General features: G+C 39.6%; 1 protein-coding gene across 1 annotated transcript; it reads right to left on the bottom strand.

The window, feature by feature from the left end:
* Positions 1-247: 247 nt before the first annotated feature.
* On the bottom strand, positions 248-18,358 carry EDNRB (endothelin receptor type B). Its single transcript, XM_032680787.1, has 8 exons — positions 18,119-18,358; positions 17,392-17,904; positions 7,738-7,850; positions 7,371-7,575; positions 6,826-6,975; positions 5,792-5,925; positions 5,131-5,239; positions 248-3,627 (listed from the first exon to the last, which is right to left on the bottom strand). Exons 2-8 carry the CDS (start codon positions 17,848-17,850, stop codon positions 3,496-3,498), a joined length of 1,302 nt encoding a protein of 433 aa, XP_032536678.1. The 5' UTR covers positions 17,851-17,904; positions 18,119-18,358; the 3' UTR covers positions 248-3,495.
* Between the last annotated feature and the right edge of the window lie 5,647 nt (positions 18,359-24,005).

The raw sequence follows: 24,005 nt of genomic DNA, 5'->3' as shown, positions 1-24,005 counted from the left end.
TGTGTAGAGATTGAGATGGACATTTTGAGCAAAAACAAACAGAGCAAAGATAAGCACGATTGTTCCAATAAACATTGGACAATTTTGCAATGCATATGCAAGTCTGAACTCTTTTCAACTAGCTATATAAAACCATCCCCCTCAAAAGCTTTGATATTTAGTTCTGAATTGCTTACTTCTTTTTATATCTCTGTTACTTTTTAATAATTGAGACCCCCCGGAAGAAAAAAGGCCAGACATCTTTTTGTAATGAATCAAAACTACAAATATTTTATTGGTAATTTAGTATGTTTACACTGCCTGAACCACAGAAGTTCCTATTTTAAGTGAACACAGAAAATGAAATATAGAATTATTTTACACAGCTATACAGAACAGTATTAAAAGATCCTTTAAACATTATTTCAGTTCATACGACATTTTCTTGCTAAGCCACCTACGTGTTGATTAAGAGCTGTTTGGGACACTGAAATGTCACAGCTCACAGCAGATGCTCCGTAACTGTCAAATTTTGCATTCAATTCTCTGAGTACCAGTGTTTCCATTCAGTTTAGGTAGAATTCAGAGCAGCCGGGGAACTAAAATCAAACTACTCTCTGAAGGCCAAAACCCAGAGCTGTGATGTAGTTTCTTGCAAGTTTTTTTTCATCTTGAGCTATTCTGTATCAACTCATCAGACCACTGGGACAGATGACTCTTACTCTGTCAAACAACTCTCTGCAAGCACATCGAACTCCTATAAAGAAGGCTGTGCCTCTCTGCAGTTGTTATGCTACCCCTGTTTGGGGCTTAGAGAGCCTTAGACTGGATGTTTTACCCCACAAGCTTATTTTACCCTCTTTTCCCACCTTTCCTAATCAACTCCTTAAAAACCAAAAAATTAGCTTTTTTTAGTTCAAGGTAGCAAATGTCAGCTAGGTTTTTCCAAGAGCTATGTTCTGCGTCCCTAGTTCTGCTCCAGCTGAATTGAATGGTTAAACATTCACTGATTTCCGTGAATGGAGGCATAGACCTATACTGAGGATTTCAGAAAACACCTGTATTGAGTATTAAGATATTTAATCTTAGCTAGAACTGTATAGGAGCAGAAGTTTTGAAATTTTTCATTACGGGAAATGAGAACATAACTAAAAATACTGCTTTGAATAATACTGAAAAAAGGACAAAAAGTGCACTAATATTTGTATATTTAATTTGTATATTAAAGGGGGCAGTATATATTGTCTTTATTTGCAAAACCTAAATATCTGACTTAGCAGGACTTGTCTTAACTAAGAATTAGTCCAGGAAAAAATGAAACGTATGTTACACAATTGCCAATACAACAGCTATATTTTAAATAAAAATAACAATAATATAAATGTACAATATTGTAACGATATAATTTGATGAAAATAACACTGATCAGTATCAAACTTAGGATTTAACTGATTATCCATCCTTAACAGATGAAATGCATTTCACAGAAATAGATGCAGGTAGGGTGAAGTAATATTCACAGCTTACTGTGAGAAAGTTACCGTGAAAGTTAAGGTAAAAATGTAAAGAACAAAACTTAGAATAGAATTATATTTATAAAAGTTCAGCATTATAGCAGTTGAGTGCATTTGCTGCAGAAAGGTGGTAACAGCAACCTAATGGTAAACAACATACATGCTTGCACACAATACTCACCCACACACCCACACACCCATGTGCCCATGGTCAAATGAATGTGCATAGGTTCTCCTCAGCTTGATTATACAAGCATACACTTATTAGCTTTTGATGGGGGCAACACCACAACGGGGTTCACCTCCCCTGTTATTAGCTGTCTGCAAGGTAGCTGTGGCTACCTAAAGTCAGAAAATCATCTAAATTAATATCATCAGTTGAACATTTTAATGAAAGCTGTTTTCATGCAGAGCATATTTAAAGCACTTTATTAAAAAATTTGAAGTTAATCAAAATTGGAAAACAAGGTAAAAATCCTTACATGAGAAATTTGGAAATTTAAAATAAAAAAGTTCCTGAGTTTTGATAAATATTTGTATTATAATAAAATACCAAGCCTATTGAAAACAAGTATTTTATAAAAGCATGTTGTATGACAATTTTTCCTGAAAAACTCATGCTTTAGTGCATGAAATACATTAATAAGTCTTTGGGGACATCTGTAACAAATTAATAGGAAACGAAAAGCCAAAGAATGACCCGTCATGTATGTACAAAATGTGCATTGCTCCTGGCAGCACACACCATGTTTACGACAGGCATCTTTATCTTTCTGTTTTCTTACAGGGTCCTGCCCATATCTTAATACTTTACAATTAATTATGTTTCTCTAAACTATTTACAGATGCAGAAACTAATCACACGTCTTCTTAAGCCCATAAATATGGAACTAGAGAAGTAGAACATATTTTAAAACAGTATGAAGATGAGCATGCTACATAGTACTGTTCTCTAGAAGTACAGTTCATGAATTATTTTCTTTATTAAGATTTAAATCTAAATGAAAATAGCAGTTCCAATTCTCTCTCTGTTTTTCTTGGTTAAATTTTTTTCCATCTGATCTTTCTAAAGCATTTTTCCCCAGGACAGTATTTGGATTGCAAAAACAGTTGTGAATTGTTGTAAAAGTATCTCCAGTAAAGAACCATCAGGCTCTCAAATGCCCACTTTTTACATGGAATACAATCAATTTGTTTTCAGCTAAAAATAGCTGAAATATCAGCCATTGTTTGTATGTTTCTAGTAGTTACAATTTTTTGGTTTTGGTGTGTTTTTCTCTCTTTTGCTATGAGTAAACACAAATACTCATACCCACAGTGCTGCCAAATGCCCTAAACATGCACAGTGGTTACAGAATGGTATTTATAGAATCCTTGGGAGGTTCCTTCTAACAATAATAGGTAAAAACAATCATCAAAGTAAAATGCACTTTTGACTTCACTGCATCCTTTAATATTTTCAGTAGCTATCTCTATAGAATCCCTGATAAAAATTCTACTTTTTTTTTTACATTTAAACATCTATTAAAAAATATTTAATGTTTTTTTAAAAAAACCTCACAATAGTGATGGTGGTTAATCTGTTTTATAAAAGATAATACATTGAGTTATATATAATAATGGCTTTGATCCAATTAACTTTATATTATACTACTTAGTAATTACTGTGACTTCAGTTCCTACAACTGTTACAGAGAATACAAATGACCGTTTAATGTACAGGAAGTGGGGATCATTTGGAAGTGCTGATTCAGAAGTATTCAAGTGCTAACAATGACTCGTTCTTTCTATGCTTTTCTTCGCGTTCCATAAATGACGATTTTATAAATGTCCGTGATTTTCAATGTGACACAGTTTTAGGGCAATTTTTTTTCATGGTCTTTTTTTGTGCAAATAAAAAACTATATATTTCTGAACATTACCATCTTGTTAAAAGTAATTACCACTTTTACTTAAAAAGGCACCAACTTTAATGTAAGAGAATATATCTTTTATGCTTGTTTTATGAAGAGCTGTACTTGTTACTGGAGCGGAAATTATCATATCCGTGATCATTAGCTTTGAACTTTAAACAGGACTGCCTTTCCTCCAGGGACAACAGATCTTTAGATTGGCACCAGCAACACAAGCAAGACTGTTAAAACAAAAGGAATAAACATATTACATCACCTTGTTTTGCACGTGTGGCAAACTGCACTGAAAAGCTGCCCTTCTTCAGGGGTACAGTAGGAAATGGCAAATGTACAAGCTACTGTTTTGGGATTACAGTGTAAGCAAAGAAATGGGGTTAAACTCTGAGTTGCTCAAATGGCCACTACTAACTACTGGGATGCCCCATTAGCAACTTGAGTGCTGGAGAGCAGGAGGAGTTATACTGAGTTATACCTGATAGCAGCCACACATGTACCCTTTCAAATCTGGTCTGCATTTCTAAATGCACCTGAAAATAAAATTAAGACTTCTTGTTGTCCTTTCTTTGACAATCTTTCTTGGGAAAAAAATGTATGAGCATCTATACTTTCTAAGCAAGATGTTGTATTTAGTTTATTTTTTCAGGTGCAAAAATGAGAAGTAGAAGAATGGTGAAAATCTACATACAATTCATACATTCACTAGGAGTACTTGCAGAACTTTTAATGACCTTTGATGCTACTATCTGACCTTTGGGTGCTGGAATTATTCCTCACACCCACTTACTTCCACACTCAGGATGCTAGCGACCTCTTACATGCTCTCAGCTCAAGTGACTCTTTCAGGGAGCCAGCAGCATAGAGAGGGAAGACAAGACCAACACTAAAACATCTGCAACATGTGCTGTCACAATTATGTGGGAAATACATTAACATTACTAGATGTAGGGCTGGCTAGCTTCTGATTGAAAGATATAGCCAGTAAGGAATTCACACAGCCAGGCAATAAACCTAGCAGTGGTCAGTGGTTAAATGCTTGTCAAGAAAAGAAAAATCTGAGAATTTGTCAATGTAAGAACTCTGATACAGTGTCTGAAGATGGTAAGAGGCCACAAAAAAGTCCAAATCTGGTCATTTTCCAAGCAGACATGAAGGCTGAAGGTCCACGTGCAATCTAGAGCCTCAAATCCTGTGTGGAGAATTAGTGCCCGGGTATATTTAGTCAGACCAGGGCAAAACTGTGAACAGGTCTGTCTCATAAAATGTTGGCATTGCAAAGGGACGAGTGGATACTCGCACCCTCTGCCTTACAAAACTGTTTTAAGTGCTCAGGCAGGAGGGGGGAACCCAAGGTCAGTGCCCTCCTAAATGGGTTGCAGAGGATATGGCTACGTGAATCTCTGCAGCGCGGTCTGAGTCTGCTTCGTCAGTGCTCTGGAAGCGGCCGAGTGCCAACTTCAGTCAGGAAGTGATGTAGCACTGATTAGCATGGTACTGAGAGGGTTTATTATACACTCTGCTCTTTTGCTTTCTCTTTTTGTTCCCATTAAACCTTAATTCCTTTCTATGTAACTTCAGGAGGACAGGGAGAGAACACTTACCACAACCCAGTTAAAATTTCAAGTCAAATTTAATGACCATTTGAAACGGTTTGTTCATGTTAGGGAATGAATTGTACTGCTGACGTCATCTTTTAACAAAAGGAGCAGCTCCCAGCAGCCTCTTACCTTAAAGCAGTTTTGGAATCTTTTGCTCACCAAATACAGGGCTATCGGATTGATGCAGGAATTCAGTGAAGCCATGTTAATACCGATGTAGTCCATCACAAGAAAAAAGCTGTGTGGAAATTAAAGTGAGACACTTCTCTTAAAAAGCTCAGTAGAAGTTTACAACTATGAAAATTCGTCTCAGCTTCACTCAATCAAGATTAACTATTAAACGTAATAGTAAGGAGTCTTAAATCAGCAGTATTAGCTCATGGTGAACACAGTTGTGGTCAACATTAAAGTCTGAATCAGTAGACTGTTCTCATGAAAGTAAATTCAGAAGATCCAACCACCTTAATTTGTGGAAGAAAATGTTCATGAAGTTTTTCTGCACAAACTGAATCCCAGTTGTTCTGTTGAAAGGGAAAACAGGGACAGAAATCCCTCTTCTACTCTCAAGACAGTAGTACAGTCCCAAAAAGGATCAGGAGTAAGACAGGGAAAAGTGAGGGAATTTCTCACAACTTTCTTTCTCTGCTACTGGAGTGAAAGCAGAGGGTCCTGGATGAAGAAGCAGGGACAACTTCAGAACTAACACAGAACTAAGTTAGTTCATTAGGAAATCCAGATACGCATATGGAGAATGCCAGCGTGTTTAAGCATTTTATTTTTGCAGTCTCACCTTAAAAGTTCACATCTGTTGGGATCCTTCTGATCATAAATAGTGAGTTTTAATATTCTGCTTAAGTGAAGTGGAAGCCAACACAAGGCAAAAACAAGTACCAGACAGAACACAGTTTTGGCCACCTCACGTCTCTGAGAAAGAAAATTGGACAGAATAGTGTTATAGTTTCTGATTCTCTCTGGATTATTGTTGTTTTCTAATATCCAAATGTTTAATAAACAAGATAAAAAAGCTTATCAAAACAGGATTTAAGAGAACATCAAATACCTTATTTCCTTGGAATATGTACTTAATCTTTTCTATTGTTTTAGATGTCTTGTACTGAGTCACTGTATCTCTTACTTCAAAAAGTATGAGTAATAATATGAAAAACCAAGGTCATGAAAACAGTAATTTAAATTAAAATTAAGAACATATTTGTCTTCCCAATCACTTTCAAATACCAGTTTGTTTTCAATTGCATTTTCTTGGGCTTTGATCTCAGGTCTTATTTTAAATGCCCCAAGAGATTTCAATTACAGCTTTAACAAGGTAAGAGGAAAGGAGCATATTTATGCATTATAGTACAACTGCAGTTTAATTCTAGTGATGTATGATATTTGTGTCTGATGCACTAATAACTTGGAATGTATGCTGGAATGTGTTTTGTTCTGCTAACATTTACTGCTAACCTCACTAGAGTTTAGCAAGAACTTGCTTCAAAATAATTAACAGTTTCATAGCACCACCTTCTAGCCTATAGCATACCTTCATTACAAAATACCCAGCTCTAATTATTGTAAAGAAGAAATAAAACTATAAAACCTGAAGCATTAAAACCAAACAAGAAAGAACAAATTCTGTAACTATCAGTTAAAATCTTAGGTTTCTGAGGGCTCTGATGCATACACATGTATATGAGTTCAGCAGCACCACTACTAGGAAACTTCTCTTTTCTAGTAATCATACAGGAAGAGAAAAATGATGTGTCAGTAAAGGCATTATTGTTATCCTGTCTACAGTCAGCAGAGTTGTCAGGGATAAATGTTTACCTGTTTTAAGTGGTCATTTAAAGCAATCTGCATCCCACTTTTCTTTCGTAACATCTCACAAGTCATGAGAGTATAGAAAAACGCTGTGATAGCCAGTGGCAAACAGAAGTAAAAGCTGAACAGCCACCAGTCTTTAGCTTGCTTGTAAAACTAAAATGAAAAAGAACCAAAGCAAAAACATTGTTAGGAGTTGAATGCTGAGCATTTTGCTAAGTGTGCTATAACTAGTTCATCGGTCTGTCCTGAAAAGCATCTTTGTAAGGTGTACATTACAGATGAGAAAACAGGACAAGACAGTAATATGTTCAAAGTCCACAAAAAGTCAAATGTTTCTGAATGCTCTTTTTAAACCAATATATTTAAGAAATACCAGTATTTCATATGAATGCTCTCTTTTTAAACCAATATACTTCAGAAATGTCAGTATTTCATTTAAGCATTATATTCACCTACATGTCACATACACCTGTGACCATTACAATCCACATAACACTGAGAAGATCCAAGGAACTGCTTCAGAGATTTTATAAATGTCAGTGTATTACCATCATAAAGGATGTTTTCTGTGTGGGGTGGAGCAAGCAGATTCTAAGATCCTTTCCTCTATACTCCATCTTAATCATGTCAAATGCAATAGCTTCTGGAACAGCCAGTATCACTGATATAATCCAGATCAGTACAATTTCAACAGCAGTCCACTTCGGCACTCCAATTCCTTTAATGCGACTCCAAGAAGCAACTGCTCGGTACCTGAAGCAACAGCACACATTTACAAATTAAAAATATGAGAAAACCCACCTGATTTAATGGCTTAAACTCATCTTCTATTATATCAGCTGAGTGGAAAGGTGAATTTGAGCCAGTGCCCGTATAGAAAGGAAATTACAGAGTTTGATGAAAAATGGGTCTCACCTATCTATACTGAGGGCACACAAACTCAACACTGTGATGCCCACGGATGCCTTTTGAATGAAAGGTACTAATTTGCACATTTCCACACCAAAGGGCCAGTCCTCTGCAAGCAGCTGTGAAAAGAAAACAACAATTAAAGGTGAAATATTAAAAAAAAATCCCTAAACTGAAACACGGAGTTTTGTCTAGACTGTTTTTCTTTTCCACCATGTCTTGCCCTATGAAGACACACTGAGTTGGGTTTGTTCAGACTGGAGAAGAGAAGGCTGTGGGGATACCTTGTAGCAACTTTTCTGTACCTAAAGGGGGATTGAAAGAAGGCTGTGGAGGGACTTTGGATAAGGGCATGTAGTGATAGGATAAGGGGGAATGGCTTTAAACTATGAGGGTAGGTTTAGGTTAGATATTAGGAAGAAATTCTTTACTGTGAGGGTGGTAAGGCACTGGAACAGGTTGTTCAGAGATATTGTGGATGCCCCATTCCTGGAAGTGTTCAAAACCAGGTTAGACAGGCCATTGAGCAACCTGGTCTAGTGGAAGATGTTCCTGCCCATGGCAGAGCATTGGAAATACATGACCTTTAAAGTCCCTTCCAACTCAAACCGTTCTATGATTCTATGTAAAACTTAGTCAAGAAGAACCTTTTCACAAGGGACTCTCTGAGGTGTGTGTCCTAAAAACTAGACAGTAGCTTCAGAGTTACTCCTTGGCGGGGCAACGATATGAATTAAGGCTTAGTCCTGACTTCTTAAACCCACAGACTCCACTCTTTTTGCTTTTATCTTCATCATCTCAGTCTGATGCACCTGGGCAGGTGAAGATCTTCCTCATGTGTATTGGCTTTATCTCCCCTGAGTGTTCATTGCTTTTCATACATGTTCCAAGTAACCCATCATTTACTAGAAATACAGAAAATTACTTCAGGCTGATCAGAACAGGGACAAAGCCAAAAAGTGCACATCTGGGATGGGATTTATTTGAAGTTTAGTGTCTAGGCTCCATTAGCTGAGAAATCAGGCAACAATGGAGAGAAAATGTATCTCCCATAGTTTTTAGCTGATCATCTGATAACAAACAAAGAGGCCCACAGGACACACAGGGAGCCTAAACAGCTAATTTGATCTAAATGTTTCACAGCAGGCAAAGACAGACCTGATGAATCTCTCACTAAAGATCTTTATTGACCAGTTTTCCAATGATTCTGTATTACAATACCAAAAGGACTATCTGCACATTCAATATACCTATAAGTTCAACAGAATAAAAAAAGCAGCACAGTGAATTTCAGGTTGGTTCAATTACACTTTGAGTCATACACTTTAATGGAAATTTTGTCACATACCCAACTGTACATTTTATGTGATTTAGGAGATAAGACTTACTGGACACGGGAAGCACCTTCCTCACAGCTGCTGTTTGACTGTAGCTTCAGTTTAGAAATATTTAATCTTTGAACTCTGCTGTGAGCTGCTCTAATGCCTCAAATACACCACAGCAGCAGCCAAATCTTCCAGGTCTCATAAAAACAAGACTCTCCAGAACAAGGGTTATGCCAAGAAATAGAGATGCAATTGTTATACATAAGAGTAAGGCTTCTGAGTTTCTGTAAGTAGTTAATCTTAGCCCATTTATGTTTTCCTAACTTTCTTCAAATGAGGCCTTTTGGATCTGCTGCAGATAGAGGGCTACAAAATGCAAAAGGAGAGGGAAGAAGAGTGATGACTACACAAAAGAGACTGAAAAATCTTTCCCTTGGTTCAAGTCTCTTCAAACATCTCATTTAACAGTGTTGTAAGAAAAGAAGAAATAGCTCATCATAGTGTAGATTTTGTTTGGTACCAAAACGAGGGTACAAATGCTCTACTGACCATCTGGACAGGCTGGATTGATGGGCCAAGGCCAACTGTATGAAGCTCCACAAGACCAAGTGGCAAGTCCTGCCCTTGGGTCACAACAGCCCCATGCAGCACTACAGCCCTGGGGAACAGTACCTGACTGGAAAGCGGCCGAAAGGATCTGACAGAAAACGACATGGGGGTGCTGGTCAACAGCTGGCTGAACACAAGCCAGCAGTATGCCCACGTGGTCAAGAAGCCCAAAGGCATCCTGGCTTGTATCAGAAGGACTAGAGCACTAATCATCCCCCTGTACTCAGCCTGGTGAAGCTGCACCTTGAGTCCTATGTCAAGTTCTGGGCTCCTCACAACAAGAAGGACATTGAGGTGATGGAGCATGTCCAGAGAAAGGCAATGGAGCTGGTGAAGGGTCTAGAGAGTAAGTCATATGAGGAGTGGGCGAGGGAGCTGGGGTTGTTTAGCCTGGAGAAAAGGAGGCTGCGGTGAGACCTTATTGCTCTCTACAACTATCTGAAAGGAGGCCGTAGTGAGTTGGGGGTTGGTCTCTTCTCCAAGTAAGAAGCAACATGAGAAGAGGAAGTGGCTTCATGTTGCACCAGGGAAGGTTTAGATTGGGTATTCAGAAAATTCTTTGCTGAAAGGGTTGTCAGACTTTGGAAGAGGTTACCTAGGGAAACATTAAAAAAAAACATACATGTGGCATTTGGGGACATGGTTTAGTGGAGAACATAGTAGTGCAAGGTTGATGGTTGGACTTAATGGTCTTAGGGGTCTTTTCCAACCTTAACAATTCCACGATTCTGTAACTGAAGACTAAGAGAGAGTTGCCCGCTCACATCGGTTTGGTTCAGCAAAGTCCTTATGCACAAATAACATACGCATCTAAGGATGAATACTTACATGGTCCACAAGAGCTTTTTGAAAAGCCCTGACATAATTTAAGTATCATTTTATTTAAACACAAAGGGAGTTTAGTACATTTCATGACAATGGGCTTTTGGAAATCTGTGAAGTGCCCACTAGTATTTTCAGATACCAGAATGCCTCCAAATACCTGCTTTAGCCCTGTGCTGTGATGGAGTGTTTAAAAGAACAGCAGAGAAACTGCAACATGGCCCAGCTTTGATTTATTTCCTCAATGATCTACTTAAGTAAGACAAAGAACATGATGCCTCTGTAGAAATGAACCAGAAAGATAAATTCTAAGGATTTATGTTTCTTGAGAATTTTATGGAAAGTAATAAAGCAGCAGAAGCAGGGATGAGGTTGTAATAACTATAAAGTATCTTTTTCTTATGTGATGTGGGAAAATAACTCAGTCTGCAATTAAAAGTATTTTCAGTAAAGCCTCTCCCTGACACTTCTCCTGAATTGCTGTGAGGGGGTGACAGTAACAATCATTATTAAAACTGCAATGTGAATAATTACAGGTGTTCTAAATGTTCACTCTACAGAATCAAATGACACCTACTTTAATTTATATAAATCAGGCAGTGAACCTCCAGCCTATCACATCTAGTTGCTCTAGAAATCAAGGACTAGGTAGCAAGTATATTGTATACTTGTTTATGGTACCTCTTGTACATGTGTGTATATTAGACGAGAGATGACATTAAAAAAGCAGTTGAAAAGTAAAATATTTCTTTTCTTTGTAATTTAAATTCAGAACTTTGGTCAAATCTCTGTTGGCAGATTCTGTTGAAAACTTTTATCTACATCTAGCTGGTGTACATGCAAGACACTCCCCGTCTCTCCTCCCTAAAATCACAATATGTTTCTCACAATTCAGCCATATGTTGGAGATTTCCCTGAACTTATCTCTCAGGTGCAGACAATCATACCTGTGCTCCAAGCTGACTGGATTGGAGCCAGCTCCAGTTTGGGACCCATGTATCTGGATTATAAAGGGGTGGCACATGAGTGAACACATTCATGTGTTCATGAAAGGATGCCTGGGTTTAGCATAACATCAAAATATTACTTGCATTCAGCCAGCTTAAATCAGGGCAAAATGGACATGCAGCTGTCTGCAGTGCACTGGGAAAACATGTCCTTTATCTCTTGCAGCTGACGGATTGTGCAATTTGAGCATTTTAATGCATGTCACAAGTTTCTCTACCATGGTATTGCAAATGGTTAATGATATGCTTTACACCAAAAGCTTGAAAACATTAAGAAAGTAAAAGGAAAAAAAAGTAGAATGCTTTAATTGCTGAACTGTGTTTCCTCAGTTTCTGTTTATTCTCTGTATTGCCATCTCCTCCAAACACTGCCTTAAAGTACAGTGAAGATCCAATGTAAAGTATTCAGGAGCATCACTTTTGTGGACAAGAGCAATGATTATTCTTAGTGAAGTACAGATGTAGTGTATTGCAATTTTGTATGAGTACAATGATTTTCTTATGATTCACAATAGGGTAGCTGTAAAAAGAGCGTCATTTTATAAATGATAAACAACTTAGAGCCATGAGATGAGATACTGCCAAGTGGCAGCAAAGAGGAAAATAATGTTGTGTTTTCATCAGTAAAATGCCAAGAGAAGTCTACCACTGGCTACATTCCAAGTGACCTTTTCCAGTTTCAAAATTATGTGAAATCATACTTGAAAGAACCAATACATCTGATGCACTCCTAATCAACACTTTCTCAGATCAGACAGATCTGAGCCTAAACTGATACACAAGCTGCACAGCTATGAAAGTAGCCCCAAGAGATGTTGTGACTCAGAGAGACACCTGCGAATCACAATTCCTGCTCTGCTTCCTCTCGGTTGTGTAAGAACTGAAAGATGTTCACAATCTGCTGCTGGAACACACCAGCATGCAAGCACGATACGCTGCTCTCGAGGGCTCAGCTGCTGTGGTCAGCAGCCAGAAGGCTGACACCAGGGCTCCAACTGGTGACCCGCTGCAGTTGAGCAGGAAGAAGTGGCAAAGCGTGCGAATATTTATGTCAGTGTTCTAGTCCCGAGCAATGAATGTACATGGGAAATGCAGGGCAGGAATTCATATTTCCTCCTAGCTGTGTACTCACAGCAAATCCAGTTCACAGGAGAGAAGGATGTGATTTTCATCACTATGAACTGCACTTACAAGGGAAATCAGATATGTAATGGTGCACCTAATTCACAAGCAACAGTTTTTCAATATATCTGTGAAATGACTAGCAAATTTTCACCTGATATTTTTTATTTTTTTGACATGAGGAGGTCATGCAGGTAAAGTATTTTTCAGTATTTTATAGGACCGTTTTTCAAAACAGAAAATTTGCCCAGGAAATTAAGCTTATGGTAACGGATAAGTCACACAACATTACAAAACTTATTAATATTCAGCTATAATTATGTTAGGGTGAGGATCTTCCCTCTAGACAAGAACATGTATTTCCCGCTTTCTAGTTAACTTAACTATCCAATAAACTATATTGGTCCCATAAACTGTAATTCTTAATATGAGGCATGCAATTAGTTTCTTGTATTTTTATTAGTAACTTCTGCTAAGAAACTTCATTTAAAAATACTTCATTAAGATAAAGGAACACTATAAGACATCTTGAAAATTACAGAAACCTCATAATGTGTTGTCAAAACATTTCTGCAATTTCACAACCCCAGTGAACAGACTGCATCGAAAGTAACCGCTTAGAAAGCCATGCTGCTGTCAGATTGGGATATATAAACACAGGGTAGAAGCAAAAACCAAATCAGATGAAAACTTTTCAAATTTGTCACATGTATCTTTTACGTGAATGTATACACAACAAATGTATACATAATGAAAAAACTACTCCCCTAAGTTTACAAATCTATATTAGTATCATCTAACTTAGTTTGGAGATCCATCATGAAAACTACGTATGTGTACTTTTAACAACATTCAGACATTTCCAGTAGTCCATATATTTGACTTCAGAGTAGATTGTTCCCACATAACTACAGAACCAAGTTACCTTGCCATTGCCTGCAGAGTCCAGACAGGTTCCTTCACTGGACAATTCAGATCCTTTTTAAGTGCCTATAAACCGCACTTGTTCACCAAACAAACTTCTAGCTTGATATGGCCAGATATCAATAAACTTTGCATAAGAAATTCTGAGATGAACTTTGCAAGATCCCAAGTAAGTGGTTCAGAGGTTGAAAGAAAGGAAATGATGCATTTCTCCCAATTAAATGGCTGTTATCTTTAACATCAAAAGAACCAGTGGCCAAGAGTTTTAATATGGAATATTAGCAATGTTTTCTAAAGACAAGCACCTTGATTTTTTTTTTTTGAAAGTTAGGCAAGGGTTGGCTTTATCATGATGCAGGTAATAGCATTACAAGAGTTAGTAAGATCATCACAAACAAATTTCCATGGAAATCTTGCCTTTTTCAGAGCATTGCTGGATTAACAAAGGAGCCAGTTTGCGTCTGCATGGGATATAGAGTCCCTAATCTGGTCTTTCTTGTATTTCCAGTGCTTGATAATGCTACATGTTAACCATAATTTTTACGTAATCCTTAGAATACATTGCTGAAAAGAAATCAGTGCCTACAAAGCTGAGTCTGGCCTTTGATCACCAACTTGGATAAAGACCAGATTTTTTTACTTCCTTGGAAATTTTTTTATCCACTTTTCTATTGTCCTCTGAGAAAAAGGAACCTATGACAATATTACCAGGTAGATATTTTTCCTCAGTCATCTGTGCTATAGCAAGTTGACAGAGTTCAGAAAGCCACACAATAATGCGCAGAGGATAGGTTGGTTTTGTTGTTAAAAATCCATGGGACATGACAATAAATTGGATTTAACATGAGAGAATAAATATCACAAAACGTGAGAGTGAGGTGTTGTTTATGTATCAAAAGAGAAAGCATGTTTCTGTGCTATTTCATTATAGCTTTTTAAGTCTATGAGAAGCAAAGCTAATGTATGTTTGGAATTTTCAGTCCTGATGTTTTGGTGCCTTATACATGGCACTTAGCAGCTTTATTGACTTGGGAAACTGAGCATAAGCCTTCCAGAACTGCAGACCTGTGTTGTCAGGCGTACAAGCCACCATTGTCTTGTCTTCCAAAAATTAAGTGCAGAGAAGGACATAAAAAGCTCACTGACCAGCTACTCTTTCCTTCTGCTCCTTAATTGCTGTTTAAGGCCTCAAATTAACAAAGACATGCTAACTTAGTCTGTTTAGTGAAGCAGTTGACCAGGCACAGGACCACCTGCACATCCCATTAGTAACAATCTTGCAAAGTATCTACGCTGCCACAACATTACATACTGCAGAACGATTGCCTCAGACTTTCATCGGCTTGCCATTCTGCAGTTTGGAGGTTCAGCCCAAGCCAAACCACTTACCAATGCTGAAAAGCTCTGCCAGGTTCTGCATGCTGGAACTGAACGCCCCTCAAGCCCTCATTTCATACCCAGTTGCCTGACTGTGTGACAGATTCCAGATACTTTCCATTTTCTACTGAAAGTATTGATTGATATTCAAATTTATGAAGTGCAATGGGCTAATTAGCATCTTATGCATTGGACTGCATTTGCCTCACAGTCTAGATAACACCTGCTTTTCTTTAGATATTCTTGATTTAAGAGACATCAATTTTCATTTGTGTGTTTTTTTCCAGCTACTTACATATTTACTTATGTAGTCACAGGGGATATCTTTTGCAGTTATCACTTTTAATACCTAATAAAAAGCTGCTTCTGGTGTGGATTCTGGATTGTGTCCTATGGGTCTGTCTGGAAAGCATTCACAGACACTTTCACACTTTCTAGGACAAGTGTTGTGGAGTGAACTGCTGGCATTTTATTAACACGAGAAATTCTCTCACTCTCTTTTTCATGCAGTTGCCTAACTGGAGACCTGGCAATTCTACCCCTGGATCTGTTTCATCCCGTCTTAAATGGTTTCAAATTGCAACTTTCAACTGTTAAGCATACTTGATTTACTAACCAAGCTTTTGCTGCGTGATAACAGCTAGTTTTTGATTGCATTATTGTATTTTCCCTCAAAATATTGCTCTGAGGATGGAATTAAATGGGATGTGGAATCAATAAAAAGTTAACAACTCAAAACACCCTCAAACTCTTGATTAAATAAACACAGTATCTGATGGGGAGGGGTTGTTTGTTTTTGTAAACTTACATTTATTCAAAAGCCCTGTCTTAAACCAGTAAATATTTAATTCATTATTATAAGGGATAATATAAATTGATTATGGGCTCTTCATTAAGATGAATAGCAGCATGGTAGATTTAGAACCTGAGAACTACTGTGCAGCCCCTAGCATTATGAACAGCACCATAAAAATCCTGGACTTGCAGCTGGTGTGATATTTATCGGTTTGCAATCTGACCTTCTATTCCTCCCGCTCCAACCTACTCATAATGATATACTTGATGACATTCAATCGAGATAAAAACTGAGGTATATTATTGCATGCTACCAGTAATTAAATTTTGAGATAGTATCACTGAGATTGCAAAGTCTTGTACTGAGCAGTTGTTATTGATACAATCTTTTTGATTTTTCTGAGAGTAGGTGAAAAAAACCTTTTTGATCAGTGTATGTTATTACAAAAACACATTTTTAAAGCATGTTAAGGGTTTTTTGTTTTTCACCCTCATTGAGAAGAGTCACTCCTCTATCGAGAACTAAGATAAACAGTATAAATAAAGATATAATGGGTAAACAGTAGAGTATAAAAAACATTTAATTTCAAATCTAAGAACTGTCATGTAATCCAAATTAACTGGCTCATGAATTTAACACAGTGATGACATTCCCTGCATTGTAATACTTCAATACTTTAAAAGGCTGAAGATAAAGGATTCTTCTATTTCAGCAGCTTCTGAGAGTAATCATTATGGATTCAAAACCTAACCCTTTGACATGGCTTTCTAAAGCTAAAAATAACAATTCCCAGTTTACAATCATGTATACAAAACTAAGAGAAGATGACAGATGAAGGCTATTTTGTCCACTTTATGAAGTAACTGATAGGTGCTTAGGGACCCAGACTGCAAACTTTCAAAGCAGAAGGAGCTACGTTATTTCCAGTATCTCTTGCAAGAGTACTGATTGCAGCTAGAGGCTGGATTCAACTTCCCAACTTATTCCTAAGGATAAAAGGACTGCACAAGCTGGGTAGACAAGACAGGGGTTGTACTCCTTCCATGGCAAGTCTTATTACGTCAACGGACAGCGTAATGAAGGTTCAAGAGGAGCAAGCTCCCTTTCGGCTGCCCATGGTGCAACACTGGCGAAGGGGGGGAAAGCGTTCACGGCTCAGAAAAGCATCGTACCTCCCAACCGCTACATGCATAAAGCCGCTCAGCTGAACGATCTTGGTTTCTTTGAAAAACCCCCATGCCAAAACCGACTGTACAGACGTGAAGTATCATGACCAAGCCTGCAGCAGCTGAGCAGGAGGGACCAAGCGGTACCCACAGGAAAGGAGCTTCTGTCTATCCTCCAGTCTTTGCGGGAAAAGAAGGAAGTGACAAACGCGCTGCGCATTATCTATTGCATTTATTTTCTTTATCCCTGGGACAGCACCTGTTTCCAGGGGATTTTCAGAGCCTGGCCACCCCCATTCTGACCCATTCCCGGCCTGGAACGCTGAGATGGGACTGGGGCACAGAGAGGGTACCATTTGCGACAACATCTGATCAAAATACCACCTTCGGGCAGTATTTGGCGTGAGGCGAAGTCCAAGGATGACTCCTAGACAGGAAGGGACGCGTCTCCCCGCGGCATGACTACTGCACCCCCGCACCCGCTCCCGAATCCATCCCCGACCCCTCCTTACCTTGTAGACATTGATGGGGATGTCGATGATGATGTGGAGCAGGTCGCCCAAGGCCAGGCTGGCGATAAGAATGTTGGGGCCGTTCCTCATGCACTTGTTCTTGTAGATGATCCGCAGCAGCGTGGAGTTGCCGATGATGCCCAGGACGAAGACCAGGCAGGACACCACCGTGTTGATGTACTTGAAAGTCTCCTTGATCTCCGTCTGCCCCGTGCACATGGGGGGTGAGGCAGGGCGCGGCCGCCCTCCAGCCACCCGCCCGCCCTTGGGTAGCGCATCCGGGCGGGACGAGTTGTGCTCGGCGCCCCGCACGACGGGGGCCCCGGCCGTCGGGGTCGCGGCGTCGGCTGCGGCCGGAGCGCTCTGCCTGCCCGGGCCCGGCCGGCGCAGGGAACCGTCGCCCTCGGCGGCGGCGTGGCAGCTGAGGAGCAGCAAGAGGAGGAGGAGGGCGGCGGGCATGGCTCCGCGGCACGGCCGATTCCCCGCCGGGCGCCCGCCGCCGTCAGCGCCGACCTGCGCGGAGAGAGGGGACAGGGCGTCAGCTGCGGGGACACCGCGCCCGCCGCTCGCCGCCACCGCCCGAGGCCGAGCCGGGGCGCTGCCTGTCCCCGGGCGGTGGCGGCAGTGCGGGGGTGCAGCCGGCAGGGCAGCGCCGGGGCGAGCAGCCCCCTCCGGCTGGACCGGCTCGGCGTCGGCCCGCTCTGTGCCCCGCTCCTCTCCCGCTCACCTCGCCCAGCAGAGCCGAGCCGATCCTCCCCGCCCGCCGGCCAAGCGAGGGAAACGCGCTCCGCCGCCTGTCGCCGCGCTCCGCGCCCCGGCTGTCTGTCTGTCTCCGCCCGGGCCGGCTGCCGCCGCTCGACAGCGATTCCCAGGGAGCTCCCCGCCGAGGAGGCGGGAGGGACAGGCGCTTGCGGCGGAGCCCGGGGGCCGTCAGCCGCGCACCAGACCCCGTGGCTAAAGCCTCGCCGGCGGGGCAGGGCCCCCCCTTTTCTAAAACATTCAGCCGCATCTGGCCCATCACTCACAGCCAGACCCCACCCGCGCCCTCCTCCCCCCGCGGAGCCCAGCCCAGCCCCCCCCATCCGCCAGCCCGCCGAGCTTCCCATCGCAGCGGTCAGGAGTGCCCTCCGGGCCAGAGGGCTCCCCACCTCGGTACCGACCGGGCGACATGCCCTGAGACCTGCCCTCTTGTTTTATACTAATCTGACTGTGGCAACCTAAAGATGTAACTCTGCCGGCTTTGAAACAATTTTTCAGATCAGAAGGGTTGTTACAAGAGGTTTGGGCATTACTGAAGGAGAATTGGGAGAAAGAGGGCATTTCCCTGCTGTCCTCTCCGAGGCTAATTCCCAGTAGTGGGTACGGGGTTCTCCTCCCTGCCGACAGCCCTCTTACAAGCCCCGAGGGGCACACACACTGGAGAACCTGCTTGTGCAACGCCTACGAGATTAGTGCCACGTTTTAAAGAGCTTCACAAACCGGGGTACTTTGTATACCCTTCTTACATCAGAAATGGCATTTTGACTGCTCTGAAGTTGCAGTGATCCAGTTGGGTTTTCTGGTTGGTTGCCACTTTGCGCAGCCTTAGCAAGGCATCTGATCTCAGCTAGCTCGTTCCAGTCGTTGCACCCTTCAGTGAAGCGTAAGGAAAGGCGCAGAGATTTGTACAGGATTCTCTGGAGACTAAGAACAGCCTCTGCAGGCTGGAGACTGCTGCATGTCTAACTAAAAAGAGCTGAATTTATAGCTGTTTTCTGGCACCTCTAATCTTATTTTTTTTTTCTTTAATCATGCTGGATGCTAAATCCTGCATATATACATGCTCCATTACAGAAGTGACCCACTGACCTATATTATTGACATACCCATAGGGGAAAACACTGAAAACAAAATGCTTTTCTCAAAAATTGGTAGGCTGATCTCATCTTTCCAACATCTCCTGCTAATGTTTTCTTGAACTACTGTAGCAGACAGGCTTTTCTCATCCTCATTTAGCTCCCTTTTCACATATCAAATACCTTTTTTATTTAATCATTGTTGATCCATTTCCTAATTTATGTCACACTGATTTTTCATCCCATTTTAACTTGTAGTGTTTGTGGAATAAAGGCACCAAAGTCACTTCTAAACTGAGTAAGGGTAGCTGGAGGCTGACTGCACACCAGCTGGAAGACTGATCTTTCCAGGTTCAGGCTTTTCGAGACTGTGTTTTGCAGCATGATTCATTTTGCAGGACTGATTCCTCTCCCAGAAGTATGAAGATTGAATTCAATATTATATTCTGAGCCCTGGGGATTTAAACAAAGTCTTTTCAGTTTTTACTTCTGTATTTTCTCAATTTCCAGTTCAGCAATCCACAAGTGAACAATGTTTTGCTAAATGCAGTATTGATTTTTATTAGAAAGTCTCGCCAATTAACATAGCATTAACTTTCATCTCAAATGCTTTTTTACTTGTAAGGTTCCTGCTAAGTCTCAAAGGCTTCTGTGCTGATCCTGACCATCAAGAAATAGATCGTGACTACACTGAGATATATTTGCTAACAATTTTGTTAGCACAACTCCACGAGATATGTTAGCTGCTGTTCAGTAGCAACACCATTACTGCCACTTAGCTTCAGCTTCAGAAGTTTTAGTAATAGCAATTTAGCTTCTGAAGTGTTTAACATTAGTATATACATAACTTTGCGGTGGCTGTTGATACCTGAATCACATTACTCTCTAATATTTCACAAAATGAGTCTATTTGACAAAGCATCTAAGTTGTCTCTGGCTGCAACTAGCTTAATTTACCACCCTTTTTGCTGCTAGTAATTTTTTTTCAGATATTTGAAAAGTAACAAGAGCATATGCTGTGACACAAGTCTGTTTGAATTAATGAAAATTAAAGGAAAACACAGTTTCACAGAAATTTATGTGAGGATTAAGATAACACTGTATTAAATACTGAGAGCATAATGGGTACTTGGCAAATTAACTGTAATTTAAATGAAGATCAACTAACAAGTTTAATGTGGATTAAACAAGAGAAAAACATCTGTCCCTTAAGCTGCCTCTGCTAATTAAGTGAATGAAATACATTATGTAAGATTATGCAAACTGCTGCTAGTGTATCTGGGGTTTTTTTCTTCCTAGGCAGAAGAAATACTCCTTGTCCTATGTAAAGTTCACTTTTGTACAAAATAGGGAAAGCTGGACCCCATTCTCAAAGATCTTCCAGACTGGCTGAGATTCATTTTATTATATTCTGCACTTCCACTGCATTCCATCCCACCAGCTATTAACAATCATATGAATTGTAGCCAGTCACTATTTTAATGACTGATGCAACAGTCAGATGCAACATTTCCATCAATGACTGATAACGTTCTGACTTTTTTTTTCTTTTCTAATTTGAGATGTCATACACAAAGTAAAGAGATTGGATAAACTGTAAGCACCACCAGAATGATTTTTAATAACAGAAAGGCTTTAAAGATTATTATATTTTATGTAATATAAATCATGAGAAGTGGTCACAATTATGGCATCAAAAATCCTTTTATTAACAAGCTCATAAAACATACCACAGGATTGTATACTTTAATTCCTGTTATTGAATCAATGACAATTTTTTTATGAGTTTGCAGGTACTTTTGCAAATCTCATTCATTTTCTATTTATGTAGTTCAGCAACTAAGTGGCCTCAGAAACCTGCCCCCTCCAGCCTGCTTTTCCTTTTGTTGAGTCTGGTAGAAATTTGCCCGCTAACAGGGGCAAGTCTGGGATGAATAGAAAGAATAGCAGTCTCAGTGTGAGCCACTCATTAGATGCATGAGCTGAACTGAAGTCAGAAAATAGTTTTCTGTGTTTCAGAAGTTACCATAGAAACAATTCCAATGGCAACTTTAAAGGAATAAATGTACTTTAAGAAATCGTGATATTAGGATATTGCAGTTTTGTAGCTGCATATGTTTATATACTGGACAAATGACAAAGACGACATTGTCTGTCTCCTTTTTTTTCTTAGTCTAAATTTATGCAAAGATATGAAATTCTTTTTAATATGATGTATAGCTGTGCTTTGTCTCTTCTTCTCCAAAGCTAAGCAACATCCACAAATTATAATGTTGACTGTCAACTGCAGTGTGTTGACATTATACCTAATTCTTGAAACAATGAAACAATATTTATTTTATCATAAAAAATATAATAAATAATAACGGTAGATACCACCATTATTAGATGAAGTTTGCATGCAGATATCTCTTTTAATGTAGATTACATTGTAAATGGTTCTTTATTTTAACTTAAAACTACAAAATGCAAAACAATGAAAGACAATCAAATTTGTATTAAGAAGAAAACATTTGGCTGCCTCTTATAGTCCTTCTTTATAAGAGTTCAAGGATTTTTATATGGAATAAAGTTCAAACCTTTGAGTCAGATTGATTGCAAACTGAAATTTACTTTTCCATATAACTCCAAGATTAAAACCAATATGCCACATAGTAAAATTTACTTCTCTTGTTCTTCCTACTCAGCTACAGCAAAGGAAATCGCAAGGTAAATTACAATTCTGAAATTGATATAGCAGCATGTAAATAACTTGATGTATAAAATACACTGAATCATTCTATTAAGGGAAAAGTTACTGAAATGTATTTGTGAAAGTGGCTGCAGATTTGAAAGAGCAGCATTTCTGAATTCTATCGAAATTATTAAAACCACTTCTTTTTTTTTTCTTCCCATGCTACTTCAATAGAATAAAGATGAACAAGTTTACTTTTAAATTTCAGCTGTAGTAGGAGTTTGGATTAGAATCTTCCAGAAAGCCTAGATAAGATCTGTTGTTAAAAAAAAAGTACATATTTCAGCTGCTGGGAAATGTATGAATTTGTACAAAGGAGGTGATAACTGACCATACATTGTTTACGTTATCACGTAGAGATCACTCCAGTCAAGCCTTTCAAGTCTGGATTAAATTCATTTCCAGACAAAATGTCTGACCTCAGCAAGAGGTGCAGTGATTCACTCATCCATGGTTTTCTGCAAGTGTGTCCATGTAATACAAACACAGCATTTATCTGGATTTAACGAAGCCGCCACCACATTCTGACTTTAAAATGTACTGTCAAGCTGTACACCAATAAAGTCACACAGTTAAAAATCATTATAATAAGGAAATCCATGCTGGAAAGAAAAAGAGTGCTAGGGAGGGATTTCAGGTGCAAGACAGCTGGCTGTCCACAGCCTTCTTATTTGCTTCATGCTTATACAGGGTGGTTCCAACTAGCTCCAAATGAAATCTCTTACTGCGGGGCCAGCCCGAAGTAGTGATGATGAAAGCTGGTTCTTGCCACGAGGCACTGTGGGGCTCCTTCTGGGCAGTAACATGGCTGCAGTTCCTAACAACTAAAATAGTCCGTGGGATCTTCTGCTTGGGTTGGAGAGGGAGACACTTCCATTTCTAAAGCGGAAGTTGTTTCCTTGAGGGGACATAAAGATCTTAAGCCTCTTTTCCAACGCAAGTGATTCTATGATTCTGTGACTTTCACCAAACTGCACTGACAGACCTAGGGGAATATGCAAGAGGTAGTGTTTAGATGCCATATATCCCAAGAGGTAGGAATATTCTTTATGTGGTTGACTGGAAGCTACTCAGATGCTCAAAGATCTGGAAAAGGCTTTCTACAGATTTACATCATGATCTTGGGCTCTAACATTTTCTCTTATGAGACCTAAAAAGATTTTATATGTGGAAGTAGGTCTTTATTGATCAGACCTTTGAAGAAGTTCTTCACTTTTATTTGGACCAAATGTTGGATGTAGAATGAGAAGCAGTGCTTGGCGATTTTCTCAGTTTGAGATGTTTGCCATGGAAATAGATTGGTAGGTCATCAGCTCTCAACCCTGAGAAGGTCAGAGCACTCTCTTCTCCAGGTCAGCAAAGACTGAAGCTGGCTTATATCTTTTAGGAAGTTCCTAATACTACTGGTTCTACTGGACACCACATTTTTGGTAAGGAGGTACTTAAGAGGCCCAGATCTAATGAACTGAAACCACACTCTTTCAAAACAATGCACCTGCTTGATGAGATGGCTATTTAACTACATTTTTCAATAGGTGTTGCTGAAGGATTTGTATTCTACACAGACATTCTGTAGTTACTATAGATGCATGTCTTCTCAGGACCTCAACAAACACCGTCCTTAATATATTGAAAACAGGCATGTGTTGTTGTTACCTTGTGCATTTTGCAACAAAATCTAGCCACTTAAAAAAGTGGTAGTGGAGAAACATGTCTTCTCCTTTTATGTAGTAAAGGCTCAAACTGTTAATACCGGTTTTTACATACATCTATATTTAGTGCTAAAAGATCGTATGCTGTCCGTGAAGGCAAAACAGGAATTTTGTCTCCAGATGCTGTTTTATTTATAGAAGGTGGCCTCTGGAAGAAGCCTTGACATCTGACATTTTTATTGATGTTACCAAGATGATTCTAGGTTCAAAACCTTTCTTTCCATTACAAATGTGTTTTACATTATATTAACAGTCTGAGGAATCTGAGCTTAAAGGCCTAAGTGGGTTCCTTTGCTCAGGTGCATGGTCACTATTAGAATAATCCTTTAACCT

This window comes from Chiroxiphia lanceolata, chromosome 2 (assembly GCF_009829145.1).
Source record: "Chiroxiphia lanceolata isolate bChiLan1 chromosome 2, bChiLan1.pri, whole genome shotgun sequence".
Classification (NCBI taxonomy): domain Eukaryota; kingdom Metazoa; phylum Chordata; class Aves; order Passeriformes; family Pipridae; genus Chiroxiphia; species Chiroxiphia lanceolata.
This window is presented reverse-complemented; position numbering and strand designations above follow the sequence as displayed.